Source organism: Hippichthys cyanospilos, chromosome 3 (genome assembly GCF_059441005.1).
Source record: "Hippichthys cyanospilos isolate Australia breed blue-spotted pipefish chromosome 3, RoL_Hcya_1.0, whole genome shotgun sequence".
Taxonomy (NCBI): domain Eukaryota; kingdom Metazoa; phylum Chordata; class Actinopteri; order Syngnathiformes; family Syngnathidae; genus Hippichthys; species Hippichthys cyanospilos.
In genome coordinates, this window is record NC_142371.1 from 11,180,001 (window position 1) to 11,192,930 (window position 12,930).

General features: G+C 38.6%; 1 protein-coding gene and 1 pseudogene across 1 annotated transcript in view; both read right to left on the bottom strand.

The window, feature by feature from the left end:
- The window catches only part of bckdhb (branched chain keto acid dehydrogenase E1 subunit beta), a 53,421-nt gene extending 41,348 nt beyond the window's left edge, over positions 1-12,073 (bottom strand). The window contains exons 1-4 of the mRNA XM_088411008.1: positions 11,839-12,073; positions 10,681-10,758; positions 9,656-9,724; positions 1,888-2,021 (exon numbers count right to left, since the gene is read on the bottom strand). Of these exons, the coding sequence (XP_088267134.1) occupies positions 1,888-2,021; positions 9,656-9,724; positions 10,681-10,758; positions 11,839-12,034 (477 nt within the window). The 5' untranslated portion in view covers positions 12,035-12,073. The remainder of the gene's footprint in view (positions 1-1,887; positions 2,022-9,655; positions 9,725-10,680; positions 10,759-11,838) is intronic.
- Positions 4,827-5,660, bottom strand: LOC148425753 (uncharacterized; annotated as a pseudogene).
- Positions 12,074-12,930: the final 857 nt, after the last annotated feature.

The following is a 12,930-nucleotide window of genomic DNA, read 5'->3' on the forward strand; positions in this document are numbered from 1 at the left end:
TGCATCACTTTGTAACACAATATATTGATACATTGATATTAGCGCCTAACACTAATGCTCACTATGTTTAGAATTTAGACGACGTGTCGGGAAGAGCATACTTTGCAAACCTACACCAAGCGAGTGAGAGAGAGAACACAAAGAGAATTCAAATACAATTTGCCATTGATTTCAGTGTACAATAGCACAGAATCTACAAATCCTTGGCAAATATATGTCGACACTGGTTAGTTACTCTGGGCAGACAGACAAATAAATAAATAAATAAATGAATAAATGAATGAATGAACGAATGAAGAAGCCACCGCCAGAGGAGAGTAGTCCATAGGCTCATGCTTTTCTGACATTCTTTGCGTGACATGCGTGCACTCAAAGCTGAGAAAAAGGTGCGCTAAAGCAGCTAAACAGTGAACTATCTGAAAGGAAGACACTAGTTGGGGTGTGGGTTAGGTAACTGAATATTGAAATTTGGCTGGAGTTCAATGGAGGACCGAAAGTGCCAAAATTCAATAAATAATTGTACCATTCAACCATTAAATATAAATGTCATTAAATAATTGAATGTCATTCATTAATTAAAAGTGTCATTAATTAAATAAATGTTTAATGAATGTATTAAATGTTTCATTTAATTAATTACAAATGTAATTATTTAAGGAAACTTGTTTCATTAATGACACATTTAATTATTTAATGACACATTTATTTAATTAATGAAACATTTAATTATTGATTCTGTCATATTACATGTTCAATTATTTAATGACACGCTGTTGCGACATGTCATGCTTTGCTTATCTGTCAAGATCGCTCATCAAAGTTTGATGGGCAGGCCCTAACACCTTGATTGGTTACCCTGCTCTTCAAGCCTAAACAATTCCTTCACTTTGCGTTGAATAAAATCGTTTTCTACAGGCCCTGTCTCCACATTTTCAGCAAGGTCTAAAATCCCTCTACCTAACTGTTGGGGAAGGTCACGAAGGTCCTCAGTCATCGCATCCGCCATGTTTCCAACCTCTTCAGGCCATAGTAATGGATTGGACATGATTTGAGTTAACAGGCTTTGGGCCCGCCCACTAACTTGGTCTAAAATCAAGGTCTAAAATCCCTCTACCTAACTGTTGGGGAAGGTCACGAAGGTCCTCGGTCATCGCATCCGCCATGTTTCCAACCTCTTCAGGCCATAGTAATGGATTGGACATGATTTGAGTTAACAGGCTTTGGGCCCGCCCACTAACTTGACGAGCGAGGTTGACAGATAAACTAATTGCCGAAAACTGGCCGTGTTTCATCCTTTGCTTATCTGTCAAGCTCGCCCGTCCAAAGTTTGATAGGTGGGTCCTAACATCTGATTGGTTACCCTTGCAAGACAAAGCAGGGTAACCAATCAGGTGTTAGGACCCGCCCATTAAAGATAAGCAAAGGATGAAACGAAGCAACAGCGTGTCATTAAATAAAAGTGTCAATAATTTAATAAAAGTGTCAATAATTAAATAAATGTGTCAATTATTAAATAAAAGTGTCATTAAATAATTAAATGTGTCATTAAATAAAAGTGTCAATAATTAAATAAATGTTTAATTCATTCCATGAAACGTTTAAGTTAATTAATTAAACGTGTATTTAATTAATGACACTTTTAATTAATTCATGATACATTTGATTATTTAATGACATTTATATTTAATGATTGAATGGTACATTTATTTATTGAATTTTGGCACTTTTGAGTTCTACAGTATGTCTTTGCACATGCTTTCAATTATGAGCTTCAAACATGTAAAATGTATTGACAAACATACAGTATCTCTGAATTCACTCAACATGCTCCTCAAATGAGGAGGCTCTTGAAATACCTTTGTATACCTTTCTTCATTATATTATTACCTGGTCAAATGCAGGAAAGATGTAGTCTGCAAACTGGATCTCAGCAATAGCTGTGGCCCCTGCAACTGCTACACCAATACCAAATCCCACAATCCCCTGCTCACAAAGTGGGGTATTGAAGACTCGGTCCTTACCTGGGGTGATAAAAAGGAAAAATATATACATTGGCAATCTCCAAAGATTTGTGTGTAAAATACTCACACTTAGATATTCAAACCTTGTTCGACTTTGCAAAGGTTTTCCCTTCCTTTCCTGCCATCTACTGAACTGCTTATTTTACTTTTACGGTGCAGATAATGTAATACATTATAGAATCCTTATTTTATTTACAACTACATTACAATTATTCTTACAATGAAACTCCTGCTACTCACAAGGCACAGGGACCAAATGGGATTAAATGGGACCGAAGGAGCCGGCCCACGAAAAGCAACCACTTGCCTGCCATTTACATGTACAGAGATCCCTCCTACTTTGCGGTCTCAGATATCGCGGGTTTTTTCCAGGAAAAATTAAAAATATTTCAAAATAAAAAATAATTTAAAAAATGAGCAAAAATTTAAAAAAAAATTGAAAAAAGCAAAAAAGTACATTATACAGTACTGTATTCATCAAATAACGAAGTAATATTAGTTAATAACTATGTTAAGAATTCTTCAAGCGTTAGAGTTCGTGACTTTTTTTTATCTTACTTTGAAATGCATGCTTTTTATTTGTCGGGTCGCGTTGCATTTCCGTTTCCTGTTTTACGTTCTCTGCGCGTCATTCGGCTCGTTGCGGTGATGTAGTGAATGAGAACGTAAGCTCATATTTATAGTTTATCATCATTTCTGTTGATAAAGCACGCTGCTGCCTATGTTTAGTAAGCGATGAGTGTTTATTCTGTTCATGTGTTCGTTTGTGTAGAGGTTGCGCTTTATAGTTAGTAGTTGTTGTTAGTTGTTGCTAACCCGCTAATGTCGGCTAAAAATACAGTAAATTCATAGATTAAAGTTCGGCAAGTGTTTATATGTTAGCTTACTGACTTTAACGTTGTTGTTGATTTATTATTCAACAGATACTACATGATACACCATACATGAGCCAAAATAAATGTGAAGTTCAACGTGATGACTTGGTTACTCTTTCACCGGAGTCTCTGTGCAGATAACCAGTCCTGAGAACAAATTCTCAACAAACTAAGTAATATTAGTTATTTAATGAATATACAATAATGTTAATAAGGATAATGTAATGTTAAATAATAAGAGAAAGGAAATAAAATACGCAAAGAAATACAAAAAAAAAAAAAGGATTGTTTATGGTTACTGCGGCTATATTGGGGCGTACATAGAAATCTAGGAACTGATACCCTACTTCGCAGGTTTCAGACTTCGCGGGGGGTTGACACCCCCCATTAACCGCGGCGTAGGGGGGGGATCACTGTATTTCTAAGTTAAAAACGAGCATTGTAAATGTATGGCTTGCCCTGTTACCTTAGCAAGAAGACAACGGGTTCAAGGCACAGGAGTTAAAGCATACAAGTACTGTGTTCAATAAAGTTCTCTCTAGGTGCTCTGACATCTCCCCACCATCCAAATCAATACATTTGGGGAATTGAATGTCGATGTGTGTATGTGTATCAGCCATGTGATTGACTGCTAATCAGTTCACCATGTATCCTCCCTTTCACCCTATGTTCATTGCTTCTGGCCAATGTGTAATACTCTTCTGGTTAAGCAATTTGTTGATTTGGATACACTTCTATGCTTGGGGTCATTGTCATGCTCAAAGGTGACATTCCGATTCAGTTTCAGCTTTCTAGCAGACATCTGAAGATTTGGGCCAAATGGATGACTACTTGGAACTGTTCTGAAGTCCATTCTTTTTGACTAAAGTCTGTTTCAGGGAGAAAAAAAATTGGGGTACTCTCCTTGCACAAAACATTAACAATGCTTTAATTATTGAACCAGGACAAGTTAGAGGATGCATTCATTAAATTTGAAAGAAATATTTTTCAAAAGGAAATTTACTGACTGAACCAATTTTAGCAGTTAAAACATTAGCATTGTACTATAGTTAATTTGATAACCATTAATTTTAATGCACAATTAATACCTTTAAAAAATGCATTTTGCCACTTGCAGTTGACTGAATATTACATCACATATGCTCAAATAATAACCAATCATGGTTCAGTTGAGGAAGTCGTATGACAAAACCAAGAGGGTAAAAAAGTGAGCCATGATTGGTCATTACCTGAGCTCTAAGGAACTGTGATGTTATTTTCAGTCAATAGAAAGTAGTAAAAGTATATCAATTGTACATGAAACAATTTTACCAAATTAATTGTAGACAAATATTAACATTTTACTGCTAAAAATGTTTAAATAAGTAAAGTATCCCCTTAATCTCCTGTAATGGCACTTGTTGACTTGAAATGTAAACAGGAATCTAGCATATAGTTTTAAATCTTTTCTATCTGGGTCTTTGTGTACATTGGTCATGCATGTGACCATGTGACACGATCTTGTACGAGATCATGCGATTTAAAACAGTACAAGATTTCTCGTCCCTGCATAGTACGAAATCTATTTACTCCTCCACCTGTTGCCTACTCTCACTACGAATCACAATGTCATCTGCAAACATCATAGTCGATTGAGATTCCTGTCTAACCTTATGTGTCAATTACCATAGCAAACAAGAGGGGGCTCAGAGCTGATCTCTGATGCAGTCCCACCTCCAACTTGAACTCTTCTGTCACAGCATATCTCACCACTGTCTTCGTACACTGTCACTGTCGTCGTACATATCCTGCACTGTTCTAACATACTCTTCTGCCACTCCAGACCTCCTCATACAATATTACAGTTCATCCCTGTTAAAAGCTGCATCTGTAGTGCTCTTTTTGGCATGAAACCATACTGCTGCTCACAAATGCTTACTTCTGTTGCTTACTACTTTCCCATAACATCATTGTATGGCTCATCAACTTTATTTTCTCTCAAGTTACCACAACTCTGCGCATGCATCTCCCTTGTTCTTAAAAATGGGTACCAGGATGCTTCTTCTCCATCCGCCAGGCATCTTTTCACAAAGATCCTGTTCAATAAGATCCATGTCAGAAACTCTACTGCTACCTCTCCAAGGCACGTCCATATCTCTAACGGTATATCAATAGGGCCAAGTGCCTTTCCACTCCTTACTCTGTTCAATGCTCTCTGCACTTCATTCTTACTAATCTTTGCTACTTCATGTTCCACCACAGTCATCTCTTCTGCTGTTCATTCTCTCTCATTTTACTCATTCATACACTCTTCAAAGTACTCTTTCCATCTTCCCATGACACTACTGGCATCAATCAGGACTTTTCCATCTCTATTTTTGATCACCCTGACCGCCTGCATATCTTTCCCATCTCCGTCTCTGCTTTGCCAACCTGTAGAAGTCAGTTTCTCCTCCTTACCGTCCAACCTAGTATACAAGTCATTGTAAGCCTTTTGTTTGGCCTTTGCCACCTCTACTTTTTGCCTTATGTTACACCATCGACTCCCGTCTTCTCTCTTCAGTCTCCTCAGTGTCCCACTTCTTTTTTTATCTAACCTCTTTCTCTGTATACACTGCTGCACCTCCTGATTCCGCCAGCATGTCTCCCTATCCATTTTCCTTCCAGATGACACAACAAGTACTCTTTTACCTGTCCCTCTAATCACTTAAGCCATAGTTGTCCAGTCGATTGGAAGTGCCTCTTGGCCATTCAGCGCCTGTCTCAATTCTTTCCTAAGGGTCATACGACACCTTTGCATTTTTAACTTCTACAATTCCATCCTTTTCTTTGTCTATGCCTTCTTCATCTTCTTCGCCATCAGGGTCATTCTACACACAACCATCTGATGCTGTCTGGCTATTCTGTGACCTACCACTACTTTGCAGTCACTGATCTCCTTCAGATTGCATCATCTACACAAGATATAGTCTAACTATGAATTCCTACCTCCACTTTTATAGGTCACCCAATGTTCTTGCCTCTTCTGGAAGAAAGTATTCACGACAGCAAATTCTTTTTGCAAAGTCAACCACCATCTGCGTTCCTCTCCTGAATACTAAATCTGCCCATCACCTCTGTCTCCTTTTAAGCCTTGTTCTTGACATGATACAAATTTATATGAAATCGAAAGAATGTTGTCCAAACACAGATGTGTGGAGAAAATTGGTCTGGTTTTAATTTATGCGATTACAGGGCGGCCCACTAATATGGGGCTTGAAACTTAAAAAGAAAAAAAAAACTCCCACTTGTATTGGGCACCATACACCATACAGCACTCTTATCACAAGTTTGCGACTGCAAGTGAAACCAAAACAACCGTTGATCGACAGCTCATATTTTGAAAAACTCACGTCAAGTCATTCATATCTCAAGGCAATATGTTGTATGCAGTAGATGTGGTACAGTAAAACTCCTCTACAACAAAACTTGCATGTGCAAAAAAAAAAAAAAAAAAAAATCCATGGAAGCCTTTCCCTTGTTTCTTACTTTCTACTTACTACCTTCAGCTTATCCGGGGGTCGGGTCGTGGGGCAGCAGCCAAGACTATCCTCTCCACGGCCATTTCATCAAGTTCCGCCAGGGGGATCCCCAGGCGTTACCAGGCCAGCCGAAAGACATAGTCCCTCCAGCGTATCCTGGGTCATCCCAGGGGCCTCCTCCCGGTGGGACATCCCCAGAACACCTCACCATGGAGGCATCAGGGAGGCATCCTAACCAGACGCCCAAACGACCTCAACTGGCTCCTCTAAATGGCAGAGGAACAGTGGCTCAACACTGAGTCCCTCCCGGCTGATCGAGCTTCTCACCCTATCTCTAAGGGAGTGCCCTGACACCCTGTGGAGGAAACTCATTTTGAACGGTTGTACCTGGGATCTCGTTCTTTCAGGCAGGAACGTAGTAGATCGATCGGTAAATCGAGAGCTTTGCCCTTCGACTGAGCTCTCTCTTCACCACGACAGACCAATACAGAGTCCGCATTACAGCAGACATTGCATTGATCCGCCTGTCGATCTCACGTTCCATCCTACCCTCATTTGTGAACAAGATCTCAAGATACTTGAACTCCACTTCGGGCAGGACCTAATCTCCGACCCAGAAAGGGCACTCCACTCTTTTCTGATTGTCGCATAATAAGAAATGCTTTTTTTCTGCATTTGTCATGCACTTAAATTCACTATGGCGAAAAAAAGCCTGCAGAAAAAGTCTAGCTTGGTTTATGCTTGACGGCCCGGCATGCGTTTTGCAGCACTTTATACTCGGAGCGGCTTTCCCCGCAGTCAGACAATATTCTCCCAAACTATTGTTGGCAGCAAATGGAGTCTACAGCATACAAACAACCCTACTCTATAACAGAGGTAGACAATCCTAGTAGATTCAAACGATATAAATTCTTCCAAGTGTTTTTTAAACAGACTCTTCATCTCTCTCCAAAGTGGTGCTTGCCAGGAGTTATTTACAATATTTAGATAGTCCTTTTCAGCCCAATCAGAAAGGGGTTTGGACCGGTGAACCTCCATAAGCAAAAGTTCGTCCGGCATGTTTTCAGCTTGTACAGAAGCCGGAAAATATGCGTTGCAGAAAAGATGAGATCTGGCCCGCGGAGGGGCTTGGTTGCCAATATAACGGCATTTTGACGCGCGGAAGTCGTGGACGCTTCAAGCTTTATACCAAGCTTAACACTTGAAGCCAGGATAAAAGTAATACTGATGAAATATGGATGAAGCAAAGTGAAAGATATTATGCAAGAAATTGACATAAATACGAACATGAATGCTTATTATAGGTTTGGCAATTTCTTTTCTTTTTTTCCAATGTTGGGTGGTTTTGATTTTAACTTCAGTCAGACTGTAGATTACACAATAAGTTTGTTTACGTCCAAGACATATTTGCTATAGTGAAAAGTCCCCTATTCTGAAAAAAAAAAATGGCTGGAAACATGATTTTGTTGTAGAGGAGCTCTAGTGTATATTTAATGTATAATAGTAGATTTTTTTATTTTTTTTTGGGTGGGGTTGGGGAGTAAAAGGGAGGTGGCGAGCAGAGTTAAAAACATCCTAAAAGCCATTCATACAGTACTCGCCCTGCATTAACCTCTTTTCTGTATACTTACTGCAGGTGGTAGATGTGCGCTCCTTCCCTTTCAGTCATGAGAGGGATAAAAACAGCTTTGAGTTCATCACTGTACACAAGGCTGAGATGGAAAATAATGATCCCTCTCCAAAAGGTCAACATTTCTGACGTCAGTGAAAACAAAGGCAAAGCCAGGTACCATGCGATTGATTTGACTCTTCACATTATCAAAAAAAAAAACAACCAAAGCAAATACACCAGAATCTACTGAAGCTATATGGAAGACAATAGGGTAGAATTTAAGACTATTCTGTGCATATCATCACATAAGAAAGAGAAAAGTATATATCAGCAAAAGTGTTGCTATTTGGAGAAGAGGTTTTGGGTTTGGTACAAAAGAACGGCAAACAAAAAACATTGTAAGCTAAATATAAAAGCAGCAAAAATACTTAGGCCAAAGTTGTATTTGTACTGTACACTGCTGTGCATGTGACATGATGACGCTACAGCCATCTGATAAAATCTTTGTTTATCCAGTCAGAGCTGAAAGGGATCCAACCTATTACTTTCATGGGTTTCTTAAGGATAGCGACATAAAGAAACATACCTGCATTATACAGTTGTTAATGTTTAAATAGTACCTTATTCTAAAGTGTGTTTGCAAGACAAACACAATTAAATTCCAAAAGCACCTAATTGCAATGCATCCAGAAATCATAAGCAACTTAACGTTTGAGCTGAGCCCTTATACTGACTACAAACATACATAAATGATGTACTCCGCTTTTTCATGTAACATCTACAGAAGATGCACAAACTGTTGATAGGCCTCAAGTTTGTTTCGACAGTCGCTGTAGAAACATCCATTGCAACGGTCTAGTGACAACTCTAGTCACAGGCACTGCAACATTGCTTCTTCTCCATTGCTCATCTGTTGCATCACTTTAATGCCTTGAAATGCACAGATGTAAACAAATAATATATTTTAGAAATAAGTCAGTGGCATGGTAACCACACTTGTATATAATTTGTAGTCCTGGTAATATTCGTACACTTCACCTCACTGTCATTAAACCTTTATCATTACAAAGTACTGCAGACCCTTTTTCATAGCTGACATTTAACTGATAGCTGCAGGGACACACATAATAGCTCCCATTGATGTTTTGAAATTCCAGATATGAAGGTGTTTCAATTAATGTGGTTAAGCTTAATGGTTCTGTCATTGCTAACCTTAAATATACATGCAGCAGTTCTTTGATCTTTCAGTTACAGTATAGTACAGCAGACAAAAGGTATTTTAGTATTCCCAGGATTCATAGGCACCGATTATAAAATGAACACCAGCAGCACTTTTAATACCGCATTGAAGAGGTTATCACGTCCATACGGAAAGCTATACCTATACCCACAATTGTACTGGTACCGATCATACAGAATTGTCACGCACTATCTTAAATTTGGGTTAGAATGAAGAAATATTTGCAAAAGGGTCCTTTTGGTCCTCTAGGTGAACAGTGAACTTTCTGGAGTTGTAGAATGTAAGGCTGTTGGGATCTTAAATACTCTGCTGCCATCTTGTGGTAAAGCAATGAGAGTATGCTCACGACAAGGGGCTTGATTTTAGATGAAGAAACGCATGATGGTAGTGAGCGAGTTTTAACTTACCATATTTGTCCCTTAGACCGACTGTGCATCGAAACACTCCACCGAAGGCCACATCTTCTCCAAAGATGACTGTGAATAAAAGCAGCACAGTTGGGGGAGCAATGAATCGCTACATGAATTATATTGAGTGACTTTGATGAAAATCAACACACATTTGTTTTTTCTTTTCTAGTTGATATGTATTGATTGCCTAAAAGAGTATGTGACTACCTGATAGGTGCAATATAAACAACTGAATGGAATTTGGAGTCTATCCAATGAAAAAAAAAATTACAATGATAACATTTGAGCAGAAATGTGCAATGCGTGCAGAAAACAATGTACAATATTTAGAAGAGCATCCATCAAGGCGCCAGGATGATTGCCTACACGTATACATATGTAGAGTTTACAAATGCTAATGACAGTTTTCCTATTATTTGTGAGAAATAGAACTACTGTATTTGCAACCATGTTTGGAACATTTTACAAACCCCGATGAAACCAAACATTTGATACCCTTGCCGCACTAACTACTCACTGAGATACAAGAGAAAATAATTTACTGGCTTACTATTTTTACGACAAGTTGGGAAAAAAAGAACAAAACAACAACAACAAAAAAACATGATTTGTGGATCTGATTGACATCAATTTTAGTATTTCATCTTGATTTTTTTTATGTTCTCCAGGTTTTGCTTATTTTTCGACGAGCTAGATGGTCCAAATATGGGCAGATGACAATCTTTATTCATGTCGCTGAATGTAATCTGCCTTAGTTACCAGCAGGTCAATTCCCCCTGCTCATGCTTTTAACTGTTGCTTGTCATGCAAGGTATTGAAGGAGTTGTTGAACCTGGCCATAAGTGTGTTAACACTGAATACCAACAAAACAAGAACACATTGAAAATTATTGCAACCCTTTGAAACATATGATTTATACTCTATTGTTTATATGTATTTCGTATGCATCAATAAGAGCAGCACTTGAAACTATGTTGTATACCTGTAATAATAAATGCATAAAACATCTTGTTTTAACATACCTGCTGTGGGGTCACTGGAAAGAGTGTTGTCCAAGGCACTTGTAATTGACTGAAACAGATTCATCTTTTGGGTTGGCCCTATAATTTGAAATAAATACAATTAGAACAGGAGGATAATTACTTTGAGCATTCGTAATAAAATATTTGCTAGATCTATATTTTAAATGTTCAACTTACTTAATCACAGTACAGTACTACTAAAAATGGGAAAAATAAAATAACACATGGCTAAACATCTGAAAATTCCCATGGACTGCTTACCATGCCGAACTCTCAGGTTCCAATTTTGTGTTTTTCCACCACTGTAACAATTTATTAAACCATTGTAAATATTTGTGAAAGAATCCCCAATATTTAATATTATTATTAATTACAAAATAAACAAAATTGACCCCCCAAAGTGCTGGTCAGCGAGCTTGTAAATGTCAGCGAGGCAGATACCGGTAATTTAACATTGCCCCACTATGTTCATGTGTTGGTTCACACAAACGCTGTCTGTGTGGATGGTATTTTTTTTTAACCTTTGTTTAACCAGGAAGCAATCCATTGAGATTTATATCTCTTTTGCAGGGATGTCCTGGAGAAGAGTTTATAGAAAGCAGACTTGAACAGTGAGATCAGGATTGACAAAAGTTCAGACGGGTGAGAAAGAGGAAAGTAATTATAAGGACAAAAGAAAATAATAATATTAACAATAATCATTTACAAGCTGAATGTCGTCCTATCTCTGATAACCAAGTTTATCGTAAAAGGGAAACAAACATTTGACTTCTATTATTACTTTTATTTCCAACACCTGGACAAGAATAAAAGGAGTGCAGGGAGCTGATTGGTTGACACAAGAGAATGTCGAGTAACACAGGTGGACACTATCAAATTAAACTATTAACTATAACGATACTGACACAACGAGACAAACTAGAATCCAGACAGAAAACAAAAGTAACGTAACACCGGAACGTGACACGAGAATAAATTCACATTGATTGACGGTTTAAGTTGTTCTAACCAGATTATATACACAATTCCATTACATAGACTATCAAACGCGGTGAATCAAATGTTGATCAATTTATCGACAGTTCTGTCGGTGATCTTCCTACTTCCATTCGTACTTCCAGCAAAAGGGAAAAACTAGCCGAACATATCGCTACTTACCATACTGTGTCGGGACGAGGTCGGGTTGGAAGGTAAAGTGTGCTGCATGCCTACGCTGTGCTTTCGAATGGGGGTCGAAGCGCGGTGACAGTTTGAGCAACGTGGGTCCAAAATGGATCTGTGGTACGGTTGATACACCGGAGACAGAAAGTTTCAAGTGTATACCTCGAAGGAATAGTCGTGCTGCAGCCGCCATTATTGTTATGACCGAGGCAAACGGAACCCAAATATGAAGATCGTGTATTAACAACAACCATCTACATGAACATATACAGCATGCTATATTCCTTCTTTGCTAATAAGAAAAAGTCTCGGTAACATTTATTTGGTCTAAAATATCTTACTTTTTTACGAATAAACATATTATCCAATGACGTTAATTTTGTCAAATATATAAACGTTGTCAGAGTTAACCCTCTTCCCTTCTCCAAGATTTAAGCATCTTAGATGCAAACAATATTGTGATTGGTTAGAAGAGGGGGGCGTGAACGGAGAGTCCATTTCTCGATTTGCGAGATACATCTGCGCATGCGTGACGAAACCCGTGAACTTGTGAGTACACGCACGCATATAAATGAAGGGGGGCGGGAGTTAGCAACAATAAACCTAAAATTAGATTCAAACCCGGCTCCAGCCCTCCTAAGTGGAGTTTGCATGTTCTCTCCATGCCTATGTGGGTTTTCTCTCTGCTTCCTCACACATGCATGACTACTCTAAATCGTCCTTAGTTGTGATTGGAAGTGTTAATGGTTTTTCGTCAATGTGCCCTTGGATTGGGTTGACACCAATTCAGGGTGTCCCCGCCTACAGCCAAAAACGGCTGTAATAAGCAGCAGAATCCCAGCGACACTGATAAGGATTAGCAGATAAAGAAGATGGATGGACATTATCAAGCAATGTCGAGTATTGAAGTCTTTCATGTCTGTTGGTCTTTATCTGCAAAATAATTTGTTGAACACCAAACAAGTATCGCCTCACAGTGCAGAGGTCGCAAATTTGCTTTCAGCTCCGACCTTCCTGTGAGGAGTTTGCAGATTTGCCAAATGCCTCCATGGGATTTCTCCAGGTACTCCAGACCCATACTTTCAATTG